The sequence below is a fragment of the Pocillopora verrucosa genome, chromosome 12 (assembly GCF_036669915.1).
Source record: "Pocillopora verrucosa isolate sample1 chromosome 12, ASM3666991v2, whole genome shotgun sequence".
In the NCBI taxonomy this organism is placed as follows: Eukaryota; Metazoa; Cnidaria; class Anthozoa; order Scleractinia; family Pocilloporidae; genus Pocillopora; species Pocillopora verrucosa.
In genome coordinates this window covers 15,342,750-15,356,681 of record NC_089323.1, presented here as the reverse complement: position 1 = coordinate 15,356,681, position 13,932 = coordinate 15,342,750, and the positions used below count along the sequence as shown (strand labels likewise).

General features: G+C 39.8%; 3 protein-coding genes across 3 annotated transcripts; all 3 read right to left on the bottom strand.

The window, feature by feature from the left end:
* Positions 1-804: 804 nt before the first annotated feature.
* LOC136277311 (kelch-like protein 2) lies at positions 805-3,430 on the bottom strand. Its single transcript, XM_066159266.1, has one exon. It carries the CDS (start codon positions 3,354-3,356, stop codon positions 1,593-1,595), a length of 1,764 nt encoding a protein of 587 aa, XP_066015363.1. The 5' UTR covers positions 3,357-3,430; the 3' UTR covers positions 805-1,592.
* Positions 3,431-7,023: 3,593 nt separating this feature from the next.
* Positions 7,024-8,795, bottom strand: LOC131788053 (kelch-like protein 12). Its single transcript, XM_059105128.2, has one exon. The coding sequence runs from the start codon at positions 8,725-8,727 to the stop codon at positions 7,024-7,026; it is 1,704 nt and encodes a 567-aa protein (XP_058961111.2). The 5' UTR covers positions 8,728-8,795.
* Positions 8,796-9,695: 900 nt separating this feature from the next.
* LOC131788054 (kelch-like protein 2) lies at positions 9,696-12,567 on the bottom strand. The gene has a single exon (XM_066159268.1). The coding sequence runs from the start codon at positions 12,492-12,494 to the stop codon at positions 10,788-10,790; it is 1,707 nt and encodes a 568-aa protein (XP_066015365.1). The 5' UTR covers positions 12,495-12,567; the 3' UTR covers positions 9,696-10,787.
* Between the last annotated feature and the right edge of the window lie 1,365 nt (positions 12,568-13,932).

Genomic DNA, 13,932 nt, shown 5'->3' with positions numbered 1-13,932 from the left:
ATTGCTACAAAAAGCATGGAGAGCGACTATCGGCCTCTAAAGCAAAATGTGCTGAACAACTGGAGGACATCAACAAACTGCTGATCCAGTCTCTTGGGAAATAACCTCTAACCTCTCACCCTCATACTTATTCTTAATTGTGGTTGTCTTGAAATAATGGTGTTTTTCCATTCTTTTACTGATATTTCTTAATGGTATCAAAAACGATATACTGTGTCTTTTAATGAATCAGAGTACAGATTCGGGTCACTCTAACCAATCAGGAGCAACCAACGAGGTTCTCCGTCCTGTGCTTTCCCGCGCTTGTCGGTACGGGACGATTGTTTTCCCGCGCTTGGCGGCTGGATTGTTTTCCCGCGCGAGATGCACTTAACCCGTTTGGTTTGGACAGTGGTTTGTTTAGGTTGACAACGAACCAAGGATACCTTTCTTCTTATTCACAGACAAATGTTAGTTTGTTTATTCCGTTATTCAACTTACCCGTGAAAAATTACATAACAATTTAGGAAGGAATGATCTAACCCGTTGGTGGTTTGGATCAAATGAGTTCTTATACTGAAACCTGTGCACACAATTTTTGGTGGGGAAAAAAACTAGCTGACCCATTCTCCTTCGCTTCTGGTTCTCAGGATGTCACGAAAAGCAACTTGAATCAAGCCAAACGATTACTAAACTAATTGAGGCAAGTCAGAGAGAGTAAATTTTGTTAGTATTTTTTGTCAAAGGTCAAGTGGGTTCGCTTGAGGGGATGTGGGTGACTATGAGAGAAGCTTCGACAACTGCATAACGTACTACCCTTGAAAGTCACGCCCTTTATTTTCATTGTGGAACAGCTTACTCACTATTTTCTGTCTTATAACACAACAATCAACCAAGGCCTATTAATTAATCGTAAACAATTATCATGTCTCTTGCATTTACTCGTTATAAAGAAAGGAAATTACGCGTCCTTCTTTATATGAATATGTCTTGTCTATACAAGACAAATGGTTTACAGAAAACTGATAGTTTTTTGTAGAAAATCTCTTGAGTTGATGAGGACCTAAAGATCAAAAAAGACATCGCCGAGTCTCCAGACTATAAAACGTATAAAAGTTCATCGCATTCTGAAGTTTCACGGTGATGTTGAACAGAGAGGAAGAAAATTTGAGCTATGAGCAACGGTAAAATTGAATTTGCAGCAGCTTTCTTAACTTTGCGCATGCTCCTTCACATTCACTTGCGAATCCTTTTACTGCTAAATCTGTGTGTTACTTATACAAGACTATTTTATAACCGTAACAGTTTAAAAAATGCTATTTAAACATGCGATATGATGTTTTATTATCGAATAACTTTATTGTGAAATCACGCACGGGATATCGTATGACCAATTGACCAAGACGTGTAAGATGTCTTGTTTTGTCCCTTTTCCACTGACTACGAAACAGTTTGAAGATTTCTTTAGTTTGAAAAGTCGTGAGAAAAACTTTTAACTGTCTCCTTGAAGTAAATTAAGGGGGATTGTATATAATCTAACTCAGTCATTCAGTCATCATCAGACAACTCAAATACAGGAACACGTTGGCCTAACAGACCGACGCCGCCAAGGGTTATGGGAGGTCTGGTAAGTCGGGTAAACTGGCGCGAAAGTCATTGGTGTGGTATGACGTGAGGGCTGGTTCAAGTACTCCTTTAGAGAGCTTCATCACACTTCCGGTGAATGTGTTCTTGCTTCCTGGTGCGTATCCTTCCACCGGTATGGATGCCTTCTCAATCCACTTGTTTTCTGTAGAGTCGTAACATTCAATTGATAATAATCTATCTCTATTGTTCGTAGTGCCACCAAGTACATACAATGTTCCGCTCAGACATACCATGCTGCCATACACACGCCAAGTGTTTAAGCCTCCAATAAACTGCCATTCGTTTGTAGAAACATTGTACATCTCACATTTTTTTGACACCATATTCTTTTCGTTTAAGCCTCCAGCAACAAAAATCTTTCCTTCACTTGCCACTCCAAAGGCACCACCTCTTCCTTGTTGCATGTCAGCGATTTCCTCCCATTGGATTTCCGCAATGTTGAATCTCTCAGCTTTAGAGACATAACTAGCATTGCCAGGGGTCGACCCACCTAAAAGGTACAGATAGCTGCCACCTGCGATAACACAGCAACTGTTCCTGCAGCCTTGAGGAGATTCCACAACTGTTTGCCATGTACAAAGCTCCACGTTGTATCTCTTGATAGTAGACTTTCCAAAGGGTCTGTTAACTTCAATGGCGTACATATCCCCTTTGACAACGGTCACAATGGCGCTATCTGCTAATACGTCTATCAGATCCGACGTTGACCAGCGATTAAACACAGGATCATACTTCTCTGACTTGCGGCACTCATCAAAGGTATACAGCTGATCACGAAATGTTACCATTTGTGTTTTCTGGTTTCTCTCGGTTGACCCATCTGGCAGCCGCTTCCACTGGTTTTTTTCAGGGAGATAGTAAAAGGTAAACTTGCCACCACAAGCTAAGATAACACGTGTTTCCAGACCTTTCCTTGGTGACTGCAGAAGGTCATCTTCACTCGTAAAAGTAGCCATCTTTACAGTAGCATCCATGACCAGCTTCACACAAGCCAAATTCTCACGCACCAGCTCGTTTGTCACGACATCCTCCAAAAAGTCACGCGACAAAAAACTCAGTCTGACGTGACGAAACAATTCATCAAATACTGCTTTTCGCTCGGTCTTACCGTGTTCAACCCACTTTAGTATGATCTTGAAGACATCGGCTTCCGCTTTCACAGCAATCTCGTCACTTGAAATCCACACCGCCGCCTCTTTAGCTTCCAAGCTCAAAAACTCATCCATTTCTCCTACGGATGCGAAATTTTCGTGGATGAATTTCCTACTGTTGTGAATGAGCTCGACACAGTCGTATTTCTCAGCGAGGTAAAACGTTGAAATGCAGTTGCAGTTGGACATTTCTGTCTCCAGAAATCGCCCTGAAGCTGTTTTCAAGCTCGGTATGATCAGATAATTCCCTGCTACGATCAGTTCCTCGGCATTCGTCTGTGTTATTTCCACAGTACCAGTGTAGATGAATTCCAGAACATCTTCCATAATAGATCCTGAGATGTCCTCAAATCGAATAATTCCCTCTCGATTCTCCTTCATGTCGCTCTCAAGAAGCTTGCAAAAGAAAGGACTTGCGGCGGAAAGAACATTTCTGTGAGCCTTGAAATCACTGTTGTCGTTCGTCACCAAAGTAACGTCGCACAAATAATCTTCTTTTCGCTGAATGTTGAGGCGCTTCATCAGTTCCACACAGAAAGAAGTTTGCTCAATAGCTGACATCGGTTGTAAGTCTTCCATCTTTTACCGAATTCTATAACTATCGAGGAGAAGTTTTTCCAATAATCGTGGTGATGTGTACTCAGGAAAGATATCGAAAGCGGAAGTTCTCCAACTAGTTCCCAAGCCTCCTCCTTCAGACTTCAAATTCTCCGAGAGACTCTAGGGATGAGTAGGAGAACTAACTTATTGGTGCAGTTAATTTTTCTTTTTCACATTTTCCATCATATCTTCCTCTGGACTTGTAAACACTCTTCACATCATTTCTGTCAACCTTTCTTTATTTTTTCACTTCGATTATCTCAAATTGAAAAAATTATGATCAGACTAACCACATTAAAAAAAGGAAAATCCTTACTAATCTAGAGGCAATATATCTTGAACGGATAAATTCTCCTATTGTTTTTTTTCTTTAGTTGTGAAAGAAGGAAATTATCATGCAATAATGTAATCCCAAATAATGTATTTGGTTGTGCGCATCTACCCCTTCCCTAACCTAAAATCAACCCTAACTTGTTATCAGTTGACTGTTGCTGGGTTTGGGGAAGGGTAGGTGCGCAGTTGCTCAGACACTGACATTAATCCATGCCATGAAACCATTGTTCTTCTCCGTGGTCAGCTGAACGATACCTTTCCCCAAATCTTGGCTCCCCAATATCATTTCTCTCCAATTACAACATCTAATTCTATTGCATACAGTGGAGGGAAACTACTTCAGTTCCGACTAGTCAGTATTGTTTCAAGCAAAACCCGACTTGTGCAAGATACAAGAGCCACTTCAAATCACGTGTACACCAGCATTCTGACTTGGTGAAAAAGAGTGGAGTGAATCATAGAGGACCGGTCATTATTTATCGCTTGGGGGATGGATGGGGGGGGGGGGGGGGTGTTAGGTGGATTTTGTTTGTGTCACGATAATTTTACCTAATGCTCCCATAAGGCTCTTAAGTATTTTCATGACACACCCGCCCACCCCACCCCCCCTCCCTTACCCTCATTGGAAGTTAATTGTCATTCAATTTTCTCCAGTCCTTCCCGTACACCTCTGCAACGACTGATTCCCCCTCCATTTCCCTGAATCCATGTAATCCTCCCAAAATCTTCACCCCCCCTTCCCACCTTCCCCCACTAGGCATTAAAAAAATTATTTTCCTCAAGGCATTCGGGTTTGATGGTAATGGTAACTTTATTCATACACGGTAAATCCTTCAGCAAATATTATAAAATGATACAAGATCAACTAATCATTTCTAACTAAACTAACTAACCTCAACTACTTACTAAAAACTGCTTTATAAGGATGCCGTGTTAAAACTCATTCAAAACTGTGGTGACGTATGTTAAGTTTAAAATCATGTAAAGATGTTGCTGAATGAAGGTCACTAAATAGGCTGTTCCACAACCTGGCTCCGCTTTAAGAGAAACTCTTCTTCAAATAATTGGTGCGGGGCTGAGGAAGAGCCAATTTATATTCAGTATTCCTTGATCGATATGATGTTTTGTCGTTTCGAAACACAAATCTAGAACTCAGATACTCAGGGGTCATCCCATGTAAAGATTTGTACATCATAACAGCAGCTGATTCAAATCTTTGATGTTTGAGTTTACCCCAACCCAGTGCCTGGAACAATTCATCGATATCAGAGTCATTACTGGCACACATCAAATACGGGCTGCACGATCTTGGAGCTTCTGAAGCTTTTCGGAGAGACCACTGCCACAGTTACCCCAAACAACACTACAACAATTAAAATATGGCTGAACTAGGCTATCATATACATTAATTAATATAATAAAGGGTAGAAGATGTCGTATTATATACTACTATATATTATACACACCTAACGCAGAAGTCCTTATTCAACGAAAAACCGTCTAGACACGGAGTATGAAACTGATTTCTCGTACTCGACCGCCATGTTGCATCCGCAAGGATCCTAATCTCTTCTCGGCCAAAATTATCGAGAACATGTATTTTCCTCAGTTAAACATTTGTTTCACCAGAATGATCATATCCAACTTTTCTTGTTTTTCTCGAGGTACACGGGTTCCACTTTTGCAAATTTGCCAAGCAATCCAGGTTTTGTAAACTTTGCGACAATTCTGTGAGTTGGAGCGCAACAATTTATAGACGCGGAAATTCTTGTATATTGTGAAATCGAAACAGATAAAAAAAGCTGTTTCATCTGAAGTAGAAAGGAAAAAACTTCGTTATATGAACGAGTTTGTTTGTTCTGTCTTAATTTTTTTGGCGGCTACAAACTTGACTCAGGCTCGAAGTTGACGGCGTGAAATGGTATAACTCTACTCTCCTAGGCCCTGGTACGCCAAGCAGTGCTATGGTTTTGACTTGAGAAGCATTCAGAGTGAAAGGTGCTTAACATTCAATGATAATTAATGACTTAGAATTCCTATGCTGTAAACATGACTACACATGCTATCTTTAGTGAGAGAGTTTAAAAGTATAAGGTTCAAAGTAAATGGCAAATAGTAAGAAGGGACCTTTGATTTAACCCAGCCTTTCCTTTGCTGAGCTTCTAAATTAAGGTAATAATAAACGAATGCCTGTGCCTGTTGTTTGCTATGAACAACATGATTAGTTCTAAAGCTGTAAAGTGTCGGAAAACTACTGCTTAACAATCAAAAGTTTGACATGGTTTGATGCTACTTAGGTGCTTAACACTCAATTATAATTAACGACTTAGAATTCCTGTGCTGTAAACATGACTACACACGCTATCTTTAGTGAGAGTATAAAGTAAAGTATAAGGTTTAAAGCAAACAGTAACTAGTAAGAGGGGACCTTTGATTTGACCCAGCCTTTCCTTAAGTGAGCTTCCAGATTAAGGAAATAAAAAACGAATGGCTCTGTCTGCTTTCAGCTATGAACAACATGACTAATTCTAAAGCTGTAAAGTGTTTCAGAGACTACTGCTTAACAATCCTAAGTTTGACTTGGTTTGATGCTACTCTGGTTTAAAGATTTAATGAATGTAACCGAGAAGTTACAATTCATAGACCCAACGTTTCGACGCTACTGTCTAGTGCCTTCATCAGGGGTGATCTAAACGCTGCAACAAGAGGTCCTTTTATACGCTCACCAATTAGCTGCGCTTGTTTCTGACGAGGCGTAAATAGGCGTTAGGAAGTAACCCGCCATCATAACGATTTAAAGGAGCGAGGGTGGAGTTGATATGCCAGGCTTCCAAACAAAGGCGCTGGTGGTAACGCCGATTAGTGGTGAAAACTTTAGACTTATCCCACCCAATTTTATGGTTGGTTACGCACGTGTGCTCCGATAAAGCTGAATTTTCTTTTTTGCAAAAGAAGACCGCTTTTTGATGCTCTTTCAAACGTATACCAAACTGACGTTTGGTCTGTCCGATTATAATACTCGTTATCACAGTCATTGCACGTAATAGAATAAATAGCGTCAGTTTGTTGTTCTTTCGTGACAGGACTCTTAGGTTTGGCAAAAATATGCCCCTAAGTCTGAAAAGGTTTTTGAGCAACTTCAGGGTGTTATAGAACTCATCAATAGAATTTTGAATAGCCACAACGTTAAAGTTTGCTCAAAAACCTTTTCCATGAATTGTAACTTCTCGGTTACATTCATTAAATCTTTAAACCAAAGTAGCATCAAACTTTGTCTGATTGTCCACCTGGTTGCCATGTGAACTTTAAGAAATCACAAGTTGTCTAGTAATTCTCTAGAAAGCTTCAGAACAGAGGCGATGAATGTGTTGTTATTTTGATGTGGGTCAGTGTTTGTAACTGGTATGGTTGTTTCCTGGATCCATTGGCCGTTTGCAGGGTCGAAACATTCAACACTTAGTTCCCTTTGGTTTCTATCATTTACTCCACCCAATACATACAGCTTTCCGTTCAGACAAACCATACTACCATGAAAGCGTGGGACATTCAAGTTTGCAACAAGCTGCCATTCATTTGTCGATATCTTATATTTCTCGCAAGTTTTCAATCTTGTTCCATTGCGTAATCCCCCTGTAACGAAGATTTTATTTTCAGTAGCCACGCCAATAGCGCAGCTTCTTCCTTCCTGCATGTCTGCGATTTCCTCCCACTTGTTTTTCACGGTGTCAAATCTCTCAGCTTTTACGACGTATACCTCTCTGTATGGAATCTTCCCACCAAACAGGTACAGATGGCTGCCAGCTGCAATAACACAAGCATTCTCTCTACAGCCTTCACAAGATGAGATGAGTGTCTCCCATTTACACCGTTTCACATTGTACTTCTTGATAGTAGTTTCGTCACCCCTGCTATAAATGTTAAATTCAATGGCATAAATTTCTCCTTTAAGAACGACCAACTTTGCAGAACCCCTGTACAAGTTTAGCTCGGACCAAACATTAAAAGCAGGATCGTATCTCTCTGTATCGTCATATTCGCTTAAGATGAACAACTGGTTACGGAATTTTATCATCTGATTTGAAATGGCTCTTTTATCCTTCAGACCATCTGGTAAACGCTTCCACAGGTTTTCTTCAGGAAAATAACAAAAACAGTTCTTGCCACCACGTGCTACAATAACACGTGTTTCCTGCCCTTTCCTTGATAACTGCGGGAGATGATCTTCATCAATAAGGGTAGCCATCTTCATGGCAGCATCCATGACCAGCTTCACACAAGCCAAATTCTCACGCACCAGTTCGTTTGTCACGACATCCTCCAAACAGTTACGCGACAGAAAACTGAGTCGAACATGACGAAACAGTTCTTCAAATGCTGCTTTTCGCTCACTCTTTCTGTGGTTTATCCAGTCTAATATGATTTTAAAAACATCAGCTTCCTCCTTGACTGTAATCTCGTCGGACGAAATCCACCTCTCGATCTCTTTAGCTTCCAAGAGCAAAAATTCATCCAGTTTTGCCACGGTAACGATGTTTTCGTGAATAAAAAGCCTGCTGTTGGTGATAAACTCGTCACACTCATATTTCTCAGCGAGGTAAAAGGTTGAAATACAGTTTATGGATGACATTTCTCGTTCCAAAAACCGCCCTGAAGCTGTTTTCAAGCCCGGAATGATCAGATAATTCCCTGCGGCGATCAGTTTCTCGGCATTCTCTTGAGTCACATCCACAGTTCCACTGTAGATGAATTCCAAAACATCTTTCAGAACAGAACCTGAAATCTCCTCAAACCGAACAATCCCCTCTCGATTCTCCTTCATGTTGCTCTGAAGAAGTTTGTCAAAGTACGGACTTGCGGCGGAAAGCACATTTCGGTGAGCTTTAAATTCTATGTTGTCTATAGAAACCAAAGTGATGTCGCACAAATAATCTTGTTTTCGATGAATGTTGAGGCGCTTCATCAGTTCCACACAGAAAGGCCCCTGTTCAGCGGCTGAGATAGGCTGTATATCTTCCATATTTTACAGAATTTCCTTGTTTCTGTGGGAAGTTTCTGCTTAAACTTTTCTGATATTGTTGTTTTACTCAGGAAAAATATCTAGAGCGAATTCGAAAGGAGAGTAACGCTGGTTCCCAGTTTCTCCTACGCTCACTCGATTTTCTTTTCCTGAGTCCCCTGGAAGACTTTATGGACAAGTAGACAAAACACAACTACCACCGTTTTAATGTTTTCTTGTTGTTCAAAAGGTGGTAGTACCATTGCAGACCGTGATTTTTTTTTACTTGAGAACCAGATCACAACACCCAAGCCTTTTCACGCTAAAATATTAAACTGCTGAGATTTCCTTCGCCGCCGTAAGCCGTCATTTTATCTTTCCCAAGCTTCGAGCCCGAAGGTCTCACACATGCACTGAAATTATGCTATTCGTTATTTCAGGGCCAATTAAGAAATAATGATAATCGTTATTTTGGTGTCGAGATCATGCTGACAAAACAACCTAAAAGGGACCCGAAAAGGCTTTGGGCAGAATCTTGAGAGAGAGAGGGGAGGTGAGAGGCTGAATTATTTTGAGAAAATATCCTTAAGGCGTATTTGCGGAAAGAAATATATAAAAAGATATAGGAATTTTAATTGTTCAAACGCGCACCGGACGCAATGATGAGGAAGAAAGGAGGACCCCAGCGCAAATCTAGCACAACTATTGAGTTATGAACGGTAACCTTCCTTCCCAGGAAATTTCACTTAAATTTCGCTTAAATTTGCATTGCAAATCCATATAAAAATAGCGCTGCGAATAAAAGAACAGTACTTAAGAATACCAAATCCACTAAAAAATTAGAAATGAGTAAATGTGAACTTTGTAAAAAAAATTAAATTATATACATAAATTCTAACTCCATGTGATTTTCGTCTCTTTAATTTTGCGTGACGTGATAATTACTTAATTTCATTTAAAAGCTTTCTCCTTGCCTTAAGGTGATGTAAAGCAGCAATTGTGATCGATTGGTAACTGTGATCCTCGCTTTATTTCTTCAGTGAACGATATTAACGATATTAACAGATTTAAATTCTATCCTAAGCTCGTTCTTTGTCGTTAGCCTCATATTTTTAAGCTTAAAAGCTTCCTTATGACAGTGCTTTAGGGTGTTTGAGGGACTACTACCCAACAACCTTACGTTTGTTCAGCAGTTTTCTGACGAACCTCAGAATACAGCCAAACGACGGGTCTATATCATTTGTCACTGGTATCCACCTGTCCTTGGCACTGTCAAAGCGTTCCACACTCAGTTTGGTCTCTCTCATCCCTTCCATCCAGTGCGAAAGGCTTTCTATTCAAATAAACCATATTATATAACAACGTAGAACATTCAAGCTTTCAATAAGTTGCCATTTGTTGACGTTTTGTACATGTCACAAATCTGAAAAATCTATTACTTCGATATCTTGATGAAGGATTTCATTTTAGCCAAAATTATTTGGATAATTTTACAATTTGATGTAAAACACGATCCTAAAGTTCTTATTAAAAGTTAAACTTACATAGGGTTTGTCAACCTCGCTTTGTTCTCCTGTTGTTTTTCTTTAGTTGTGAAAGAAGGAAATTATCATGCAATAATGTAATCTCAAATAAGGTAGTCGGTTGTGCGCACCTACCCCTTCTTCTTATTGGTTTCTGGATTTGAAGGAAATTCATTCAGATAGGACAAAGTCTAGAGGAAAACTTTTGCCGATTTTACTCTCTCAGGCCCTGGTACGCCCCTATGTCCATTCAAGCAATGCTACGGTTTTGACTTGAGAAGCTTTCAGGGTGAAAGGTGCTTAAAGACTTAGAAGTCCAGTGCTGTAAACATGACTACACATGCTATCTCTAGTGAGAGAGTTTAAAGTATGAGGTTTACAGCAAACGGTAACTAGTGAGAAGGGACCATTGATTTAACTCAGCATTTCCTTTGGTGACCTTCTAAATTAAGGTAATAAAAAACGAAGGGCTGTGTCTGCTGTCTGCTGTGAACAACATGACTAATTCTAAAGCTGTAAAGTGTCAAAGAGACTACTGCTCAACAATCATAAGTTTGTCTAGTAATTTCTAAAATTAGAAAGTCGGTTCAGTAATTTTTCAGAAAGCCTAAGAACACAGCCAGTGAATGAATTATTTTGTGGGTCGAGGTCTGGTATGGTTGTTTGGAGGAACCATTGGTCGTTTGCAGGGTGCAAAAATTCAACACTTAGTTCCTTTCGGTTTAAATTACTTTCTCCACCCAGTACGTACAGCTTTCCGTCCAGACAAACCATACTACCATAACAGCGTGGGACTTTCAAGTTTGCAACTAGTTGCCATTCGTTTGTTAACGTATTGTACATCTCACAAGTTTTTAATCTTCCTGTCATGTTTTCTCCTCCAGCTACAAAGATTTTTTCTCGAGAGGCAACGCCAAAAGCGCAGCTTCTTCCTTCCAGCATATCTGCAATTCTCTCCCATTTGTTTTTCAAAGTGTCAAATCTCTCAGCTATGGCAACGTAGTCACTTGATTGAGGAATGTTCCCACCAAACGCATACAGATGGTCGCCGGCTGCAATAACACAAGCATCCAGTCTACACTGTTCATGATATGAGTGAATTGTCTCCCATGCATACTGCGTTACATTGTACCTCTTCGTGGAAGTTTTCCTGCAAAAGTTGTCAACTTCAACAGCATAAATTTCTCCTTTAAGAACAGCCACCTTTGCAGAATTTGCGCTCAAGTTCAGCTCGGACCAAACGTCAAAAACAGGATCGTATATCTCTGAATTTTGATCATTGGTGAATGTGAACAACTGGCCACGAAATTTTATCATCCGAGTTGAACTTGCGTTTTGCTCCTTCAGACCATCTGGTAGGCGCTTCCAGAGGTCTTCTTCAGGAAGATAACAATAAGTGTACATGCCACCACGAGCTACAATGACACGTGTATAAAGACATATTCTTGGTGATTGCAGAATATCATCTTCATCAACAAAGGTAGCCATCTGTACGGTTGCATCCATGACCAATTTAACACAAGTGAAACTCTCACGCACCAGTTCGTTTGTCACGACATCCTCTAAGCAGTCACGCGACAGAAAACTGAGTCGAACATGACGAAACAGTTCTTCAAATGCTGTTTTTCGCTCACTCTTTCTGTGGTTTACCCAGTCTAATACGATTTTTAAAACATCAGCTTCCTCTTTGACTGTAATTTCGTCGGACGAAATCCACTTCTCGATCTCTTTAGCTTCCAACTGCAAAAATTCATCCAGTTTTGCCACGGTAACGATATTGTCGTGAATATAAAGCCTGCTGTTGGTGATAAGCTCGTCACACTCATATTTCTCAGCGAAGTAAAAGGTTGAAATACAGTTCGCGTATGACATTTTTCGTTCCAAAACCCGCCCTGAAATAGTTTTCAAGCTCGGTATGATCAGATAATTTCCTGCGGCGATCAGTTCCTCGGCATTCTCTTGAGTCACCTCCACAGTTCCAGTGTAGATGAATTCCAAAACATCTTCCATAACGGATCCTGAAATCTCCTCAAACCGAACAATCCCTTCTCGATTCTCTTTCATGTTGCTCTGAAGAAGCTTGCAAAAGAACAGACTTGCGGCGGAAAGAACATTTCTGTGAGCCTTAAACTCTATGTCGTCGTTCGTCACCAAAGTAATGTCACATAAATAATCTTGTTTTCGCTGAATGTTAAGGCGCTTCATCAGTTCCACACAGATTGATGCTTGTTTAGCAACTAAAATAGGCTGGATATCTTCCATCATTTACTTTCCTTGAGTAGAATCCGCTTAAATGTAGCTGATAATGAAAAACACACGGAAAAGATAGAAAGCTGAAGTCTAAGTGTTCCCAGTTTTCCGTCTTACTTTCCGAGTCTCTTGGCCGTGGTTCGCTGGGGACGAGATAATAGCTATGGTCTCATACTTGGCCTCTCAGTTCCAAAAAAAGATTTCGCGTAAAATGATACAGGCAAAGGTCGCCCAAAACATTTCTGGCCCTGAAGAGTGCAGGATTTACAGATCGAAATACTGGCCCATTGGAAGACCATTGGTTCGCTGTATTCAAAAGTTTCTTATACCTTTGCTTATACCAGTGACAATTCTTTCTTTGGAAAAATAAACTAATGCTCAAACTAATCCTAACTGTACAATAAAATCTGTCTAGGAGGCCAAAATATTTACAGCTCGTCCATATCATAGTGCATATTAACTAAAGTGTAATCAAAAGGTTAACTCTCACTTTTAAGTGTCAAGTGTTTTCTCTCTTGTCTGTTTTACATTCGGATTTTTGTGTTTAAGAAAAATTTAATTTTTTTTTTTTTGTTCATTGATTTTTTATAGTTTCCTTATTTCTCAGAATACCTGCTAAAAGCTGACAGATTTGACATTATGGAAAAGAAATGGGAAGAAATCACAGACATGCAAAAAGCAAGAGGTGGGGCTTTTGGTGTGGCCAGTCAGGAAAAGATTTTTGTTGCTGGAGGAGCAGATGAAGAAAGCACAGTGTTGAAACACATGAGGTGTACAACATTTCCACTAATTAATGGCAGTTAACTGCAAACTTGAATGTTTACAGCACACATGGTAAACATGCTTTGTCTTTATGGAACATTGTATGTGCTGGGTGGCTTTGACCAAACCATGAAAAATCCAGAACATTAAGTTGATTGTTATAAACAGGGCAAGTGGATTGTGAAGACAACCATACCAGTGAAGGAGGATGGGAAGAATGAACAGGCATTTAAAGGCTGTGTGCTAAGGTTAAGAAGAGTATTGGATTATCTTGCTGATCCAGAAGAAGAGGATTTAGTTAATTAATAACTGGGCATAAACTGTACTCAAATGAAAGAAAATAACCTCAAGAAAATGTACTGAAGAAACAATATGTGACAGTAATAGAATCCCCTGGATCAAAGATAGATAAGGTTACCCGTAGATAGAACAATGACCAAACTTTCCCATCAACTTGAGTCAAGATGGAAAACAATTGAATTTTCCCTGCAGAATGTTGCTATGCTAAGAGAACAACAAGACTTGGCCTTTTTTTTCTCTCATAGAGACCAAACCTTGATAAGTTAAAAAATATTTTTCTTTCCTAAAACTAAATGTTTTAATTTTTGTTTTGATATTAATTTTTTTGTTTCTGTTTTTTTAAGTAGCCAGTGTTTTGGAAATATTTGTACTAGCATCACTCATCTTGACA

Excerpts from the sequence above, each read along its gene's own strand:
- LOC136277311 (XM_066159266.1), bottom strand. The coding sequence starts at position 3,356 with ATGGAAGACTTACAACCGATGTCAGCTATTGAGCAAACTTCTTTCTGT.
- LOC131788053 (XM_059105128.2), bottom strand. The coding sequence starts at position 8,727 with ATGGAAGATATACAGCCTATCTCAGCCGCTGAACAGGGGCCTTTCTGT.
- LOC131788054 (XM_066159268.1), bottom strand. The coding sequence starts at position 12,494 with ATGATGGAAGATATCCAGCCTATTTTAGTTGCTAAACAAGCATCAATC.